The sequence below is a fragment of the Puntigrus tetrazona genome, chromosome 3 (assembly GCF_018831695.1).
Source record: "Puntigrus tetrazona isolate hp1 chromosome 3, ASM1883169v1, whole genome shotgun sequence".
In the NCBI taxonomy this organism is placed as follows: domain Eukaryota; kingdom Metazoa; phylum Chordata; class Actinopteri; order Cypriniformes; family Cyprinidae; genus Puntigrus; species Puntigrus tetrazona.
The window spans coordinates 22,434,160-22,453,973 of record NC_056701.1 but is presented as its reverse complement, the minus strand read 5'-3'; the positions used below and the strand labels follow the sequence as shown (position 1 = coordinate 22,453,973).

Genomic DNA, 19,814 nt, shown 5'->3' with positions numbered 1-19,814 from the left:
CCCGTTTAAGTTGATAAATGATCATCACCCCAATTTGTAACTAAAATTGCACAACAATTGTGATTCTTTTTGGACCAGCATCAACTATAGCGTAGCAAATCTAGTTTTATACTACTTAGCAATTAGCATAGCAAGAAAAGGTTAATTTAACAATATAAGATCGACGTTCATTTAAACCTAGGCACTTTCTCATTATGTTTCTGGAGACTGTAGGAGCAGATAATTGAGACTTCTCTTGGGAACGCTGCACTTCCAATCTGTTTGCTAACATCTGTGTGTTCGCCGCAGCAGCAGCACCTCTATTGAACATACACCGCCTGCCACGGTGACCCATATTCCTCTGATATTAATCTCACTACCCACATAGCACACACTGACTCCGCAGAGCTGGGCTTTTAATGCATGGGTGTGTTCAGTGAACTAGGATCACACCAGCTTTTGTTTGTGTGCTTGACATCGATCACACTCAAACAGAAGCGCAGTGAGCCCCCCTCTAGACACTGAACTGCTCCACATGCACCATTGCTCAGTTCTTTATCCTCACTAGCCTGGGAGTTGGATTCTTCTTCATTAAAATTCTGAATGGCCATTGGTTGGACTGGTTTGTGTATGGATTCTTTGTTGTTGTTGAGCTGGATTAATGTTTGTGTGCACGTTTTGCCTAGTTATACATATGCCCCAGCGCAACTTTACAGTCATGATCAATTTACAATGCATACAAGCTTTCGTGAAGATAGAGAATTTTGTAAAAAAAAAAAAATGCATCTGTAACTTTGTAATGGTATATTAAAAAGAATTGTGCCAATATAGCATTTTATACTTTTTAATTAACTTTTTTTAATTTTTTTTTTAAATAACACTGTCATAATTCAACCCTATTCAGTCACTTATGTGCCACTCTTGACTAAGAAGAGCATAAAAGGCCAACCTGAACATGCTAAAATTAATTTAGATAAACCCGTAAAGTTCTGTATGTTTAATATTTTATGAAGTGAGGTGACCGTACTGGAACTTTTTGGATTCATAGATCAGCAAAAAACACCTGCACACCATCTCCATGATACAACATGAGAATTTTGATTGTTTGAAAGACACTGTGGATTCTCTGAAGTATTTGGCCGTGACTGCCATCCTAACACTAAATTCAGGGATCGGCTGTAGGATGTTATTGAGTGGCCAGTTCAATCTCCGTGTTTAATTCTAACTGAAAATACTTGGCTGAATAAATCCAGACAAGGCTATGGCAATGCAAAAACCAAAGACTATCTGTGATCTTTTTCAGATTAGGAATGGGCCAAGATGGCAGTAAAGAGGTGACAGAAGCTTTAAAGCTTCATTCATTGGTGATTTTAAAGAATAGAGTACTCGCAGCATATTTGAGTTTGATTTGAATAGTTTTGAACACAAATGTTTATTGTTCTCACACTCTCTCGAATGCGTGTTAATGCTCTAATAAATTACTAATGCCTTTGTTGAATTATTTTCATAAAACAGTAATAAATTAGGCAAACATTTTGATTGCGACTGTATTTAGGAGAGACTGGAAGTGGTCACACATTAAATGCGGTAACGTTTACACTGATTTGAATATAATTATATATATAATAAAACAAATTCTGGAAAGTTTACCATCACCATTTCTAACAATTCAGTGAACAGCAAAATGGAACAAGTAACACAATATTTTGATTAAAAAAGTAACAATAATATTCCGCTGTAAACGCACCTGAAGTTGCATCTACAGTGAGCTACCTTCACAAGGTAATGGCATTTCTGCGACTTAAATGTCAACTTTTTTGACTTACGTCAACATATGTCATTTTGACGTAAAACATTTGGTCGAAACGGGCTATAAATCCGCAGTTTTCTTCTACTGGAGTACTGTCGGCGTCCCCGGTCTTTTCTTTTATCGCCTCCCGCTGCACCTCCTCATTACAGAACTTCTAACTTACTTAAGTATAGGTCTTAAGCCCCGCCTTAAAACTCTACTGACCAATCCTTCCTTAGAAACTGTTGCCAGACAAGCGTGTGCTACTGTGCGTTTTTTTAGTCTATGGAAGGTAAAAGTTATAAGCAGGATATTGTTTTGTGACGCGAAGTAACTAGAGTTGATGTTTTTTTCTGCAAATGTATGCTTGCACCAAAGGTAAATTATATAAGACCTATTTATTTTATCGTCTTTAGTAATTAAAGTTATAATTGAACGTTAGGAGGATCTGCCTAATTATATATTTACTTACTACACATACATACCTATATTTGCTTAAACAGTTTCTCTATTTAAATTATTATTTTTGAATTATACTGTAATATTTTGCTACTTGATCCAGTAGAGGGCGTAGGGAGCAAGGACGAGTCTTTTAGACTTAAGCTAATACCATGGTTTAATCTTCAGTTTATAAATATTTTAACATCATAGTTGCTAAAACATCATCTTAGGCATTTTAAAATCGTTGGAAAATGAAATGAAGCCTTGTTGAAATTTTGAAGGTACAGATTTCCCTCACTTACCTTACTTTATTCAGTTCTTACTTCTTGAAATGTTTGCTGAAGATTCTGATATCTTTCATATTTAATGTCTACGTATTAAGTATTAACTTGAATTCAGAAATTAAACTCATGTCTAAGGTACAGATTTATTAAATGAGATTTATTAAATTTATTGTGCTACTCATTTCTGTATCTTAGTCTTCAGTTAAACAAAGCCCACTATATTTTGGTTAGCAAAGTTGCCCCTTCCCCAAAGAATTTCAGTGTTTTAAAGTGAAAGCGAGTGCATGGATCCAGTTAGCAGTTCAGATATTCAAGCCCCCACTACGGAAGCCTCTGCATACCTTAAGATACAATGGCCCTGTTGTGTCCTTCAGGGCTTCCACCTTCACCACCTACCACCTTTACCATTTCAGTGCACACTGCAGCAAAAGAGTGGTTGTCCTTAGTTGAAGCTCCACAAAGAAAGTTATGCCTTTAAATAGTTTTAAACATTTAAAACATGTGTTCAAAGGAACACCTCTCTCAACGCTCAAGCCTGCTTGCGGATTATGCTATCCTCGACAGCTCGGATGATTTCAACAGATATGAAGTTTGGCGCATCAACCAACACAATTAGTCTTGATCTGGACATTCACCAATGGATTGTTTGGATTATCAGTGGAATATTGCGCACATCATCTGGGAGTGCTAAGATTTAAAGACTCTCTTTGTCATTGAGTACCTCAAGGCTGCACCAGGTTAGTACACACAAGCTTCAGAACATGCAGTTTTTCCTAACATATGCTAACTTTAAGTTACTTTGCACAAAAGGATGTCTTGCTCAATAGAGTTTGCTTAGTGGTATAAAAAACTACTTGTATTACAACATCATGAAAAAAACCACCAGTAAGTGTCAGACATTTCTGAGATTTTCTTTAATCTTTCCTTTTAGTCAAAACAACTGTAACAGGTGCAAGCTGTGCTTCATTCAAGTCCATTGGGCAGTCAGGGACGAGTCAAGATCACTTCTGACAAACATAAGGTCGACCACTTAACATGCTTTATTTCAGCATTCAAAATAATTAAAAACATCTCAAATTATTATACATATACAAAATAGGTACAGATCCTCTTGTTTTAACCCCCCTATGGTGTGCTTCTCTCGTCATTTTAGGACTTTTCTATTTGATTGCCTGTTTTATGCTTTAAAAAAAAAACCTGGGTGAAAACAAAAATCCTGATTACAGAAGGATGGGAAAGAAATGGGGATATAGCCGGAAGCAACTGGACAACATTGGGGGGGATGTTTTGTAAAGAAACCAAAAGACAACAACCAAAAAGTGTCAAAAGGTGTTTGGAAAATAAAAACAGACTCCACCTGCTTATTCTACACTCAAAAGACTGCGTGCATCACAGCTACAGTACTGCTTTTTAACAAAAGCTCTGCTGTCTGGCTCTTAGCTTACACTTCAGAAAGAGAGGCATCTGTTACAACCGGGCAGCAAGATATTAGGATTTTTTTAGCACCAAAGGCCCTGTGAGCAAAAGCAACGAACAATACATTACTTTTAGAAAAAGCAAAACTCTAGAATTCCTTGCCGACAGGACCTCATGAGGAAATAGCACCTTTACAGCTGTCACTTGATCCTTTAATCATACTTCTGCCAAGTAAAATCCTGACCTGGTGTTGGTCAACACTGGGAATTGCAGGTTTCTTTTTTGAGGTAGCCATAAGACATCAAAACAAAGTTGAACCCCTGTCTCTACTAGATGTACTTTGTGTGACTCTTGAGAGGAACGTTGGCATTCGGCACCCGATGGTCCTAATGGGTATAACACAAAGACACTTAAATGTCATTTTACAGATTTATTTAACACCTGAACATGGTACAAAGCATTTGGTTTTGCTCTTTCATTGTCCTTCCTCAGTGGTTGAAAAAAAAGTCACTTGCATCAGTGATGTTTCTTTAAAACTCCAGGGGGATTTTACACTTTATAAGTATATATTATTTTCTTGTTGCCAGTGAAACAAATGAGTCTTCTAAAGTATCCTCAGTGTGGATGGTGACAAAATAGTGGTCCAAAAAAAGCCTGATAACACACAACCACTGTCTTCTGAAGCGCAGGTCTAAGCAAGTGGACCATTTGGACAGCCAAATTGAATTCTAGGGTTTGACTTTAATGCATAGAAAAGATTTTAGAGAGATGATTGCTAGAAAAAAACACACACGCACACAAACAATCTCAAGTCCAGATTTCTTTTTTACAAGAAGCAGACTGGGCCAACTTCAATGCCAAATTCCTGATTAGGTGCACCAACGTCCATAGGGGCGATGTCAATAATAGGCAGACGGGATGTTTTTGTTGTTTTGTAGTCGATGACTGTCTTGCCCCATGCACCGGTGTGCGACTGGAGAGATGAAAATAAGGAAAACAGGGATAGAATTAGAACCTATAAAAAACATTCTTTACATTGCTATAGTATCAAACATTTATGTTGCTAAATTAGCAATCGCTTTTGGCCTTGAATGAATACCTTTCTGCTTTTATTCTCATTTGGAAGTTAATACAGATACAAGCTACTTCTATAATCACATTGAAGTCATGCTTTGATATTAACTTTTTAACTAATTTTAACAGTTCATCTTGTTTTAGCTCCCACATTCAAATGAACTGTACTGTTGTGGTATTAGGACTGTGTGATTTTTCAAATCAAGAACTCACCGTGCAACCATCCTCAGTGACACTGTATGTGAAGCGGCTGTTGCCCTCTGCTCTGATCTCAATCTCGTTGGAGCCCTGCAGCAGAAGAGCCTTCTTCAGGTTGCCAGAAGCCTGGTCCATGTATGCAATGCTGTTCTTGCAGTGGTATGTGATATTCTGGGAGGCCTCAGTGGACATGAGGCGCAGGAAGGTGAGCTGAATGTTGACATCCTCAGCCTTGGAGCCCTCGCTGCCATACTCGAACTGTAGGTTTTGAGAGGAAAGCATGGGAAAATCAGCAAATATAATAAATAGGCATTTGAGGACAAAACCTGTTATGCTTTTTGGCCTAGCTGACATCCTCACCTGGAAGCCATCGGTCATGGCCTCTCCGAACCAGACATGCTTCTTCTCCTTGATGTTCTTGCTTGTGTACCAGTTCTTCTTGGGAATGGAGGACTCAGCTGGGTAGACGCAGGTCTCTCCAGTTTCCATGTTGCAGTAGACCTTGATGGCATCCTGGTTGCAGCCCTGGTCAGGGTCAATCCAGTACTCGCCTGTGTATTATTTTTGAGAGGAACGGGATTAATCTAGGCATGGCAATGCAAGATGAGAAATTACTTTAGAATTTAGGAATTTAGTGCAATGAAGAAAGGGAACGTACCGCTCTTCCAGTCTGGGTGGCACATCTTCAGGTCACGGCAAGTGCGAGCAGGATTCTTCTTGGTGCCATCTGGGCTGATGATGCTCTCGATCTGTTGGCTCAGGGACTTGAGGGTGGTGTCAACCTCGAGGTCACGGTCGCGCATGACATTGGCATCGTCGGCACGGTATGAGCGGAAGGGATCAGGGGCCTTCTCCTGTGGCTGGGCAATGAAGCCGATATCAAATCCACCACCAGAGGGTCCAGGAGGTCCAGGGAGTCCGGGAGGTCCAGGAGGTCCCTATACCACAGAGAAAACCAAATATGGAGGAGTTAAAGTGTATATTTGGTTTTCTGGGTTCACAGTGATGTAGAAAAGGAAAGAATCACCCACAGCTGGTCCAATTTCTCCACTGCGACCACGGGGTCCAGGAGGTCCAATGGGTCCAGGAAGTCCGCTCATACCATCCTTACCAGCGGGTCCAGCAGATCCAGCAGGTCCCTATTAATTCCAAAAAAAGAAACATACAAATCCAATCAGAAATAACTCTGAAACAAACTCAGGCCACCATGTATATGCTTCAAATTCTTGATCAAAGCAGAGAAATGAAGGAAGTACAAATGTGCAGCAAAATTTTATAATAATTTTCAATATTTAGTAATTATGCATACTCTAGATCCACCAGGTCCAGAAGCTCCAGCAGGTCCAGGCTCTCCAGAGGGTCCCTGAGGACAAGAATAAAAGAAATCAAAAACATAATTCAAGCTACAGATATTACACTTAAGATTTATACAGTAAGTTTCACAAGCTGAATAGAGTTACTTACAGGAGGTCCTGGGGGTCCCTGCATGCCGGTAAATCCTCTATGTCCCTTCATGCCTCTCTCACCAGCCTCACCAGTCTCACCCTTGTCTCCACGAGCTCCAGCGGGTCCCTGGATAAAGACATTACACCTCAGATGACAATATAGTACATATCACAGAAGAAGCTACATGCAGACTCCAGTTTGCCAATTCTTTTTAGGTTAAGTCGGGACTTACAGAGGGTCCACGGGGACCAGCAGGGCCAACAGCACCGGCAGGACCAGCAGGGCCCTAAGAAGAAAAAAATCAGATGAGTTGTAACTCCCATGCTTTTTAAGCCCTCAGCAGTCGATTTCCTTATTGGAGATGGGACACTTACAGACTCTCCACGATCACCAGTCTTTCCAGCAGGTCCAATGGGTCCAGGAGCACCAGGAGGACCAGGAGCACCGGGAGTACCAGCAGAGCCAGTCTCACCACGGTCACCCTAGGTTATGAGCAGAAGAACACAATCTCAGTCCCAAAGTCTTATGTGGTGTAGAGGTTTGAATGGGAAACTATGAAGACTGCAACTCACCTTGGGGCCAGCGGCACCATCACGTCCAGCAGAGCCCTCATTACCTGGAGTACCCTAATGTAAGACAAATTACATAGATGTCAACACGGAATGGTTTAATTAATGTAGGTAAGTACTGGTATATAGGTGTACATCCTTACCTCACGACCAGGCTCACCAGGAGGTCCAGCCAATCCAGGGGGTCCCATGGGTCCAGGAGGTCCACGCTCACCAGAGGGACCAGATGGTCCTTGTTTGCCAGGCTCTCCCTAAATAGCATTATAAAGACAATAATGAAAGTTATACCATGATGAATGCTTAAGATCCATCAAGATAAACACTTGAAATGGAACCATGGAATGGATGTATGGAAGTACATGAGAGAGTTACATGCTGTGGAGGAGTTCTTGTGTTATATAAATACATCAAAAAGAGTAAAACAAGGGAGCTAAAAAACTCACAGATGGGCCGGGGAGACCAGGGAAACCACGCTCGCCTCTCTGACCAGGAAGACCAACAATACCACGCTGACCAGCGATACCTTGAGATCCAGGGATACCAGCGGGGCCCTGCAAGGAAAGTATTAGTGGAATATTAGTGATTTATAATTGGATGTACATTGCAGACAATGTTTGTTATTGCTTATGTATATATTAGACAAAGTGTATTTTTAAAACTTGAAAGTGTTACAGCTAAATAACTACCAATCTATACTAGCATGGACATCAGACATGGACAGAAAGACAGGATGAATCGTATTTCCCTCTAGCAGAGGATGAACTATTTAAATATTTATTGCCTATTTTTTTAAACCTTGACTTTTTTGGTGCAAATTACCAATAATAAAGAGATATAGTTTACTGATCACTGTGCAACAAGAACTATAGTAAAGCATGTCAGCAGTTTGCCAACAGGCATGGCATGGTTTTGATTTTGGAACAGATTTTATGGTCAAATGAGACCAAAGGCAATATGTTGTGCAAATATAACACTGTGAGTGTGAGGATTTATGAGAACTGATTAAGTCATCCTAATAATTTTGCAAGACACTGCAATTGATTTCTAAAGACTATGGCTGTGGTCATGTATTTTACAAGGCCATAAGACGAAAGAATAATGTTATTGATTTCCATGAAAGACTTACGGTAGCACCCTCAGCTCCAGGATTTCCTTTCTCACCAGGGGCACCAGGTGGTCCAGCAGCACCAACTTCACCAGTGCGACCAGAAGGTCCAGTCTCACCACGGTTACCTTTCTGGCCCTCCTTACCAGGGACTCCAGGAGCTCCTGTGGGTCCAGCGTTTCCCTGAGATGAGAAACAATTAGAGAACCATTGTTAATTATGAAAGAGGATCATTGATACTAATTTGATTTATTAAATAGTACTATCTGTCAGTGTTGTAGAGATTCTTACAGCAGGGCCGGGAGGTCCAACTCGGCCAGCAGCACCAGGGAAGCCAGTTGCACCCTTAATAAAATTTTTTAAATGGATTAGCTCAATTTGTAACAACGGAACTGTGGCAAGTACAAATTGAACACCTAAAAATATCAAATTAAGGAAGTTATACTCACAGGAGGACCAGCAGCACCACGGGCACCCTTGGGTCCAGTAGCACCAACAGGACCCTGTATAGCACAAATCATTTTGATTAATAATGTGTGTGGTCAATGTGTATAATGAAACTATGACTACGTGGTCAAACATTATAAAACTAGCACAAGTCTGTTTTGGGTGAGAAGCCTATCTCAGAAGGTGATCACACCTGAGGTCCAGGGGCACCAGTTGCTCCGGCAGGTCCTGGAGCACCAGCATCACCCTTAGCACCATTGTCTCCAGCCTCTCCCTTGGCACCAGGCAGACCATCGGCACCCTGTTGGACAGAAATTAGATGTTTGAAATAAGAACTGGTCTGCAATAGTTAAAGATTTTATAAGAATATATATACTATATATACTTGTTACTCACAGGAGGTCCAGCAAATCCAGCGGGTCCGGGAGGACCAGTCTCTCCACGCTCACCCTATTTGAAATTAAAGAAAGATGATGACATCAGATCATTTTAATGGTTAATTTTATGTAAAATATGTGTGTATATTAAAGTCAAGCATTATGCTTACAGGTGGTCCACGGGCACCATTAGGTCCAACAAGTCCAGGAGCACCAGTCTCTCCCTATGTTAAAATACAAATGATAGAACCATGGTTTAATATGTTCTTCAACTATGTGAGATGGATGCATTATGGATATACTGTATCCATAAACACTCACCTTGTCACCAGGAGCTCCAGCAGGTCCAGGAGGTCCAATTGGTCCGGTCATACCACGGATGCCATCTTTACCAGGGACACCATCAGCACCCTTGCCACCTTGGTCACCCTGGGATGAGAGATTATTATAGTTTTGAGAGTTTGCATTATTCAGTTCAGTTGCTTAGTTTGCTGTGCATTAGCACAGATTTTTTTCTTGTCAGGAAAGTTCAGAAAGGTGTATCATTAGTACTCACTCTGTCACCCTTAAGACCTGGCAGACCAGCAGCGCCACGCTCGCCAGGCATTCCTTGAAGTCCGGGAGGACCCTGAGCGCCAGGGGCACCTGGGGCACCAGCATCACCCTAAGGGAGCAAGAAAAGTCATCTTAATGTTGATACATATTCATTGTTACAGTGAACAACACTTTAGCAGTTTGATTCACATTGAAGAGTATCCTATAGATCTTGTTTAGCCAATCGCCCTAAATGTGTAGTATAATATCAGGACAGGTAAGACTTACCTTGGCACCATCGTTACCAGCTGAACCAGGAGAACCACGGGCACCAGCAGGACCAGCAGGGCCGGGGGCACCACGCTCACCAGGGAATCCTCTGTCGCCCTGGGTAGAAAGCATCCAGAGATACCATCAGTTCTTGTCCATCTCTCATATCTAGAACTGCAGTCAGCTTTATGGACTATGTGCCATTTGGCAAATATTATGTAGATACTCACTCTAGATCCAGCAGGTCCAGGAGCTCCAGCCTCTCCAGGAAGACCCTGTAATATGCCAAAATTAGGCAAATTAGTATTGTATCACCTAGTTTTTTATTTCTAATGAGGGATAATATTGCCCATAGCCCAAACTCCATGATTACATGTCCTTTAAGCTGAAGTATCCTTGAAATCATTCCAACACCATAAATCCTCTCTAATTATTATTTTAATTATTTAAAAAAATATGTGCCCAGTTTTACGTTTATACAAAATAAACAGCAGTTGCATATCAACACACTGGCTAGCAACTTACCTGTTCACCAGACTTGCCAGGCTCACCAGTAGCACCCTGAGGTCCTGGCAGACCCTGTCATTTAGATGCACAGCAAAGAGATGAGCACACCAGTGTCAATGTAACAAAAAATACTGTGTTTTGAGTTGGGTAAGTTGAGAAAGTCACTCACCTGGAATCCAGGAGGACCAGCAGGTCCCTGTTCACCTCTCTCACCAGCAGGCCCCTGTTTATAAAAAACGTCATGAGACACTTTAGCCAAAGAGGTTCATCATTGTTTAGAGAGCATTATTATAATGTAGCAGATTTAAATAAAAAATGCATGCTGGCCGATATCTAAAAATGTAAAATCGTTTGTATGATGGATTAGCAGGACGGCTGTTTTACATGACACTTAAATAATATTAAATGACAGGAAACCATATGGCAGGTGCCTCATGGGACACTGAAGTGTTACTCACAGCAGGTCCAGGAGCACCAGGGGCACCAACATCACCATCCTTACCGGGAGCGCCCTATAGTTTAATAAAAATAAACAACAACAGAATAAGTAACAGACTTCAACACTATGCATGAAACAAGCTTGGCTGTTGTATGGAAAACAAAAGCTATAGTTACTTACAGTGGCACCAACAGCACCCATCACACCTCTCTCACCGGGTTTGCCACCCTCACCCTGTACAGGAGCAGAAGTGTTTAGTAACATTACACAATGAATTTGACCTCAAAAGTTTCTTATACATAGACAACCAACTATTGATTGTCTGCAGTTTGGCTACACACTAAGCATATTAACTTTTAAAGAGATTAAGGATCACTCACAGCAGCACCCTTAGGTCCGGGGAATCCCATGACACCAGGCTGACCTCTGGCTCCAACCGGGCCAGGTGGTCCAGGGCGGCCATCTTGTCCAGGAGCACCCTGTCAAAAATAAAACAAGACCTGTGAGTTGGATCCCTGTGTGAATCTCTGGGGATGCAGTGTGTGCAATTTTGATTGAGCTGCAATATAGCATCTTAGCAAGAGTTTTAATGGATATTATTATGCACAGTATGGGAATAGAGTGGACAAGGAGCTGATGGTTTGTTGTGCCATTCTGGAGAATTGTGTGGCCACTTACAGAAGCTCCGGTCTTTCCATCAGGTCCAGGGCTACCAGGGCTACCAGTCATACCCTGTTATGAGAGTGAAGATAGAGGGGGTCAGACAGTACTCACTGGCACATTAATACACAAACAATGCAACCAAATGGTGTGTAGCATTGCTACTGATATCAGCTTTCTCACCTTGGATCCTGGCATACCAGGTTCACCATTGCGGCCAGGCTCACCAGTGGCACCCTTAGGTCCAACAACTCCAGGGCCTCCACGCTCACCAGGGGCACCCTGTTATAAAGATCAGGGAGCATTGCATTTATCATGATCACCGTTTATCTTTAGTGAACTGTGGTATATGAATAGAATACTATCCTATCATAACTTAAAAAGAATGTTTTTTATCTTTTGTAGACTCACCTTAGGGCCTGAAGATCCATCAGCACCAGGGAAACCACGAGCACCGGGAGCACCCTGCACAAAGAGGTGTGTAACTGTTATGGTCAGGGCCATTTTAAGGTTGTTACAAATGGAGAGCTTCGATTTGGGTACATACACGTTCACCAGTGGGTCCACGGACACCGGCAGCACCGGGCTCACCACGAGCTCCTCTCTTGCCTTCCTCACCAGGGGGGCCAGGGGGACCCTGAACTCCTTGGGCACCCTGAGTAATCACACAAGAAATAGAAGAGAGTTAGAAATAATTGTAAAAGTCAAAAGGAGAGTTGCTCTGGGAAAATCTGTACTTGGGAAATTAGTTTTTGCAAATCTGTAGTATGTTTTACCAAAAATTGCATGATAAGATCAATATGAACCTAAACAATGAAGTTTTGACAAAGTTTTCTAGCACAGATAAGTGAAGTTTATACTTACAGCCTCTCCCTTAGCACCAGCCTCTCCTTTAGCACCAGGGGCACCGACCTCACCCTGTAAAACGTACAAAAACAGTCAAGTAGGCAGAATGGCCTTTTCTTTAAAAAAACAAAAATTAATGTTTAAAAAATTATTATTTGGGTAAAAATATTCAGCTCATTATCTGAGAAGAAATGGACACTTACGGTGTTACCCTTAGGGCCAGGGGCACCAGCAGCTCCAGCAGCTCCAGGAGGACCACGAGGTCCAGGGAAGCCAGGAGCACCAGCAATACCAGGAGCACCCTACAGGTGGCAGAAAAGGGAAACAAATATGTGGCTGTTAATATACTAACTCCAATGTTCTAATCCAGGAAGAGAAAATATTTTGACCTAAATATGAACTTTTATTAAGAATAAGAGCATTTGTTGATAAAGATTAAGACAATACTTACAGGAGCACCCTTGGCACCAGGGGCACCATCAGCTCCATTGTTACCCTACAGCAGAAAGAATGCAAAATTGACAAGGTGGTCAGTACTGTGCAAATAACTGAAATTTAAGATTGAAAACATTTAGATGATGTGATAAATAAGAAGATTTACTCACAGCGGGTCCAGCAGCACCAGCAGGTCCGGGGTTACCAGGCTCACCACGGGCTCCCTGGGGTCCCTCTGCACCACGGGTTCCCTGAGCACCAACCTCTCCCTGGAGAAAGCAAAGTGTAAGAGTGAGATTGGTCAACATTACACCTATGAAGTGCCACAAGGGTCATCTCAACCCTCAATGTAAAATGCAGCAGTGTGTATTTCTATGATGATAGAGGAAAAGTTTATTTGTCAGCTTTGACCTTCTAACACATTTCCCAGTCATTAATTATTTGCCTGCATATTTGAGATTGAGACTGACAGCTGCCAAGAACATCTTGCTCCATCTGCCTAATTACAGGGCCACCTTGTGGTACTCTATCTTCTGTTTGGTTTGATTTGGAATTTGAATATGTGTAATCATGTGAACGAAGGACAGTATTTTTTACCTTAGCTCCAGGGCCACCAGGGAATCCTGGGGGACCAGCGGGGCCAGTTGGGCCCTAAAAATAGAGAGAGAAAATGAATAATAGTTAGCTTAAGTTATCTTTTTTACTCATATTTCATTACTCATATAAAAAAAAGGCTACTTACAGGAGGACCAGCAGCTCCGGCAGCACCATCGTTACCACGAGCACCCTGAAAAATTGAAAAAAAAAAAACATTTGGAGCTTATTCAATATTAATATTAATTTGCGCAATGCACAGAACAGGATTTAGCTAAATGCTTTATGTTTTAAGTGTTTTATGTTTTAGGGGTTGATCGCAACCCATGTAAAATTATTCAAAAAGTGCAGTATGCCTCCAGAATGATGTTATGCTACTGTAAAATACTCAATATACATTTCTGTCCTTTGTTTGCAAAGAATACAGTGTCACATCTATAAATAACATATTAATACTACAACATAAGATTACTTACAGCAGCACCAGGAGGACCAGCACGGCCTCTCTCGCCAGGCAAACCACGAGGGCCCTGGAAAACAGAGTTACATTAGAAAAGAACCACAGAAATATATGTCGGAAAACATGATGAAAGCCATGCTTATTCAGTGTGAATAAATGCTATTTCTTACCATAGCTCCAGGAGTTCCGTTCTCACCAGAGGCACCAGGCTCACCCTAATGGATAAAGGAGCATGTTAAGTGGTCTGCTTATTTTGAACTTTAAGGTTTAAAGTGTGATATTGATTTGAATTTTGATTTACACCTTAGGTCCAGCAGGGCCAGTATCTCCCTTAGCTCCATCTAGACCGCTGAATCCCTGAGGGGCACATAAATATTTAGTAGTGTGATAAAGTAGTGTGCACATTAGTTGAAATTTATCAAACAAAAGGAATCGCATCCTAGATCTAGAGATAACTCACTCTGTGTCCCTTGATGCCTGGAAGTCCAGGGGTTCCGGGGAATCCACGAGCACCCTAGATAGAATGAGAAAGATGTTACAGCCAATACACTATAATACAACTAACAGAATGCAATTATAAGAAATCCTGTGAAGAGCTGTTTTGGCAACACTCACCTGTGGGCCAGGGGGTCCGCGCTCACCAGGGCGACCGGGTTTGCCAGACTCACCCTACAGAGTCAGAGAAAAACAGAATGAGACATCATTTAAACCCTAAAGTCTTTTTAGAGTGAATTATGAGAAATGTTTTCTATTTCGCTGTCACTATTTTCTAAAGTATCTTTATCCGTTTATGTTCGTCGCTGATAAATACAACACTTGGTTTCCTGAAATCTTAGTTGAGTAAACTGCATGACACTCTTTTTATCTTATTAAAGTAAAATGCAGTGGTTGTGTAGATAACTTACATCCTCTCCGTTCTTTCCAGGGGGGCCAGCTGCACCACGGGGACCCATTGGACCCTAAACCAGGAAAGCAGCAGAAAAAAATCTAGGTTAGGAAAAAACATTTGTGTCCATGTGAGTGTATTTATGTGTTTCACATTGCGGCCACATGAGTGAGTCACACTTTGGCAGTGTGTTTCATCCAGAAGAAAAAAAAGTGAAGCATTGTCTAAAATGACTTTTTGCTTTCCAGTAAGAGACCTGTGTAATATATATATATATATATATATATATATATATATATATATATATATATATATATATATATATATGCACAGACTGGATGTCAGGCAAAAAAAATAGGTGGCTGAAGATTCATGAACCCTGTACACACGTTTTACCTCATTTGACCTAAATGGATTAAACTAGAGTCACATATGTAAGTATGTGAGAGTAATATTGATTTAAGCAAGTTACCTCTTCTTAAAAAGTCACTAAAGGATGTACAATCAGTTTTTTTGTTACTTGTGCTATTTCCTAAGAAAAAGCTATGTGTTTGAGTTGATGAGAGTGTTTAGATACTCACAGGAGCACCAGCCTCACCAGGCTCACCAGGGGGACCACTAAATCCTTGGGGTCCCTGTAGAGGAGGACAAAGGGCACAAATTACGAGAAGCACAAACCTGAGCAACAGAGTGCTATTAAATGCTAAAATAAGCTTTGAGGAAATAGGTAGTAGCTCATTTTGACTTCCTGGGTGGATCTAATTGAATTGAATCTATTCAGATTTTTCATGGGTTACAAACTGCAGTCATAAAATTAATTTCATAATAATAAATGAGAAAATAATACATTTTGAAAATGTGTTTTAAAAATGCAACTGTACTGTCTATATTTTTATTTAGTATTTTTTTAAGAACTGTTAGGGAGTACTCACAGAAGATCCAGGAGGTCCAGGGGGTCCACGGGGGCCCATAGGTCCCTGTAAAAAAGAGACTCTGTAAGTTAGCCTGACAAAATAATAACTGATATGTTTTTCCATGGAATATTTAGTTTGAAGCTACATGCTACAGACCCTCATATGTCTGTCTGCCATAGATTAAAATGATGCTAATCATTTGTAGTGAAGCATCTGATATGATGCTGACTGATATTAAAGAGCTGTTAATAATATGTGCATTTTTACCATGGGGCCTGGGACGGCCATTGCTCCGGATTTCTCATCAAATCCACCAGACATCTGAGGAGAAAAGTTCTGTGGAGGGGCAAGAGTAAAAGCAAAGACCTTATCAGTCAAAAGAGGACACACGAGAGGCCCTTAGAAAAATCTCTGCTCATCTCAGCATAGGACAAGAAGAATCGTTACTGAACTATCTAGCTCATGCCTGGGCTTATCTTGAGCTTAATCTCAAGCTTTGCATGCCTGAGTGCAACTGTGGCTACTGCCCTGAGGGTGCTGTCCACTTAAATGGTGCTGAAATGTGCCAGCCCTGTGACCTAAAGGTCTTTTAAAAAAGGCCTACAACAAATCCAGAGGTTTTGCACCTGGCCTAAAGGCACTTCAAGTCACACCTTTTACTTAACTGTTGGAGAAAACAAGTATTTTTCCTCTTTAGGGTGAGATACTTACTCCACCAAGGCCAGGAGGTCCAGGGGGGCCTGGGGGCCCGGGAAGACCAGGCTGTCCAGGGATTCCGTCATTGCCGGGAGGGCCTGGAAGACCCTGTTTGAGATCAAGGGAAAGGAAAATTAGGATTTAGGTGAACGAGGCGGATGCAACACTATGGTACAGACAGGTTTGTTCACATCAAAGCCTTTACAGTTCAAAATGATGCACCACATCTATGGATGAGTTTTTGTAGAGGTGTAATTAGTGAAAGTGGTGCGCTCATATATAATTCTGTTGTCTTTTGATATTAAATGCAGACTAAAAACAAGTGTTGAAAGCACCACAAATACCATTAAAAAGACTAAATGAGCCAGCAGCATGTGCATGTAGCAAGTAATATTTTTGTATTTTTTTGTTATGAATATGAATTCATTTATATCAGTAATGCCTCTGAACTTTTGTTTCAGTGCTTTTTCTCAATTTACCTTTGTCTGTGTCTGTATACATACACATAATATAAATATATTTAATTCAGTGATACATATTTAACATATTTAATATTTGTTATGATTTTATAACACAGTATAAAAATCGATTAAAAATCAGTTAAGCTATAAAAACTAATTTATAAGTAACCTATAATGATGAAAATAACTTATAAAGTTTTATGCCATTGTAATGACTGCTGATTAAGATGTATGTTTTTTGTCCTCCAAGAACTTCAAGATGTTCAGCAGCTAAACAAACCCTTGATTAAACAATAAACAGATGCATGAAAAGAGGGAAATAGAAACCTACCCTTTCACCCTTCTCACCAGCAGGACCTCTTGGTCCCTAAGACAGAATAGTAAACACAAAAAGGTTTGTTTTATGAAAATAACTAGCTTCAAACAACTAGCATCAATCAAGGCCTCTAGTAAGGTATGCTCATTCATATTCATATAGGCCATTTGTAAAGATCCTCCCATGAAACAATGAACTGAAAACGTATTTTAAGAAATTTTAGCTGATATAGGCAAAACAACATTTACCTCAACACTGGGCTCCTGGAATTCTATAAAATTGAGGAAAAATGAAAACAAAAATTAAAACCATATAAAAATAATAGAAAATAATCAGATGGTTTGTAAACCCTTATAGCACTAAAATGATAGCAATCAGCCTAATGAGTCTGTGGTTTCCCCCAATTAGATTTGAGGCCTTGCACTTCATTTAGGCCTACTAGACCAACAAATTAATCCAGTGAGTGACCCATAGGGCCCCGAAGCTTGAAGATCACATTTTAAAATCCAATGGGGAGTGAAAGTTGTGGCTCCGTATGAATTTTCCCTGACATTTTAAATGAGGGGAAGTGGGGCGGTTCTGTTTGCCCACGGTAAGAAAAAGCGGGGCGTGAGAATCAAGGCGTCGTACCGTCTGGGCAGACGGGGCAGCACTCGTCGTGGGGAATCACTGGGTTGGGGCAGTCGGTCGTGTCCTCGCAGATCACCTCGTCGCACATTACGGTGCCGCTGTCGCACACGCAGATTTGGCATGGCTCTGGTTTCCAGACGTCCCTGTCATTGTAGACCTGGCCGTCCAATGTGCAGCTGCCGCCTGTGCCTACGGGAATAACGGGACACATAGTTGCATGAGCATGAAAGCAAAAATGTAATCGGAGTACGTTACAGAATATTAGACGCTCATGTCTAATATAGGTCAGTTTCTTGAGTTTCTTGATTAATGACGCACGCGTGAAGTTAATTCGGTGGAGGAAGGTAGGAATGCTTATAAGGCACTTTTTTGTCGCGTATAAATAATGGTAAATAAATATCGATAAAAACGGTTCGGTGTTGTATCTATCGAAATGCTGCCGACTTTGGATGATTTTGGATGCTGAAACGTAAACGTGGGAACGGACTGCCGCTCGAGTAAACGCGCACCTTTGCCTCGCGCTTGAAAGGGTTTGGTTTGAAGCTCGCCCCTAGGTGGCGCTGCGCCGATATGCCTAGAGTCCATTATTCAGGGGGAAAAAGCTTGAGGGAAAATTTCCACGTCTGCTGAAGCTGACCGTCCATCATGAAGTAATTGAAAACTGTCGGCTTGGCAACCACTAACGTTTTCCTTCAGTGGAAAGTCTGCAGGGTCCGCATGTGTTTTCAATCATCATAACAGAGGGGGAAAAAGTGAAAGGCGTGGGGTGGGGGGGGATTGTCAAAATATGATGTCATTGCATACTTAACCGCTACGTGGCGCTGCGAGACTGCTTGAAATACTCGAGCCCTTCGACAGGTAAAATTATGGGGTCTGGAAAATTCATTAAAAGCAAACCTTACTTTTCAACTATTAATACGATGTTACTATTAATCTCGATGTAATTCCAGTAAATTATTTTCTTTTAAATAACCAAATAGTTTTGTTTTTATTTAGTTAGCAGACTTAACTATCCAGTTTGGAAACATGCTTATCCAAGAATGAGATCATCTCTCTCTCTCTCTCTCTCTCTCTCTCTCTCTTTGGTTTGGGGAAAACTTTTTTAATGGATGTCGTATCCAGTTTTTTTTCCTTTTGCTGGAATTAAACATTTGAATCTAAGTAGCTTGTTTTTCCTCCAAATGGCCAATTCTGTCACTAGCCCATTACTTAAATCCGAACTTTTCCCGTTTGTATATATTGGTTCATTTTCTTTTCTGGGCTGTTTGCTCTCTCCGTGTCTGCTTTTCTCTTTTAGCAGCTGTTGAGGATAACAAATTGCGCGTGGAGGAGAGTCTCCAAACCTGTGCCAACTTGTCTCCAAAGGCTCGCGCGTGCAGAGCGTGAAAAGGCCCGGTGGGTCTAATGCACATCCAGACTGAACAAACTCTTCTCCCATTCCAGGGGAAAAACATAATCTATGCTTAAGGCTACAGCAAAACGCCTTTATAACTCGTTCAGTCCTGAGAGAACGTTTCTCTCTAAAGCATCACCGAATAGCCGCGCTGCTTCACTTTTGCACCCACTAACCTCCAGCGAAAGCTCGGGAAGTTGTAGAAAATTATACTTACGATCATCCTCGCCTTGTCCTCTTGCCAAAAGCACCGTTGCGCTAAGCAACAGCGCCAACCGAATATCCACAAAGCTGAACATGTCTAAATATTAGACATGTAGACTCTTTGAGGCGAGGGAAGTTCTTTTTTTCCTTTAGACTCCAATCATACACGGTAGGGTCCGGTCTTCTGTGACTCCAATCCAGACCCCAGCAGAAACTCCCTACTGCCTAAACCAACTCTAGGTCCTGGCTTTTATACCCCAAACTTTCTGGGAGGCGCCGGGAGCAGCAGATAACTCAAGCATGTTCACGTTTAATAGAATAGCGTCCCTCCTTCACCGGACAGGGGGCTGTCTTCACAACGTTTGCAGAGCGAACATCTAAAGAAACCTGATCTCTTAATAAAAAGGTGAGGGTTTTGTTCTCAAACCTTCTTTTTGGTGAAGC

The 19,814-nt window shown here is 41.3% G+C and overlaps 1 protein-coding gene across 1 annotated transcript; it reads right to left on the bottom strand.

Annotated features, from left to right (window-relative positions):
* Positions 1–4,324: 4,324 nt before the first annotated feature.
* On the bottom strand, positions 4,325–19,601 carry col1a1a (collagen, type I, alpha 1a). The gene is made up of 51 exons (XM_043234902.1): positions 19,384–19,601; positions 17,774–17,962; positions 17,392–17,414; positions 17,159–17,194; positions 16,382–16,474; positions 15,938–16,006; positions 15,689–15,733; positions 15,338–15,391; positions 14,776–14,829; positions 14,486–14,539; positions 14,331–14,384; positions 14,174–14,227; positions 14,041–14,085; positions 13,887–13,940; positions 13,559–13,603; positions 13,414–13,467; positions 12,987–13,085; positions 12,833–12,877; positions 12,585–12,683; positions 12,400–12,453; positions 12,083–12,190; positions 11,947–12,000; positions 11,719–11,817; positions 11,554–11,607; positions 11,256–11,354; positions 11,056–11,109; positions 10,895–10,948; positions 10,606–10,659; positions 10,455–10,508; positions 10,160–10,204; positions 9,948–10,046; positions 9,682–9,789; positions 9,447–9,554; positions 9,296–9,349; positions 9,145–9,198; positions 8,942–9,049; positions 8,751–8,804; positions 8,593–8,646; positions 8,323–8,484; positions 7,640–7,747; positions 7,340–7,447; positions 7,200–7,253; positions 7,002–7,109; positions 6,860–6,913; positions 6,646–6,753; positions 6,491–6,544; positions 6,213–6,320; positions 5,840–6,119; positions 5,542–5,732; positions 5,197–5,439; positions 4,325–4,882 (listed from the first exon to the last, which is right to left on the bottom strand). The coding sequence occupies exons 1-51, from the start codon at positions 19,463–19,465 to the stop codon at positions 4,736–4,738; spliced, it is 4,341 nt and encodes a 1,446-aa protein (XP_043090837.1). The 5' UTR covers positions 19,466–19,601; the 3' UTR covers positions 4,325–4,735.
* Between the last annotated feature and the right edge of the window lie 213 nt (positions 19,602–19,814).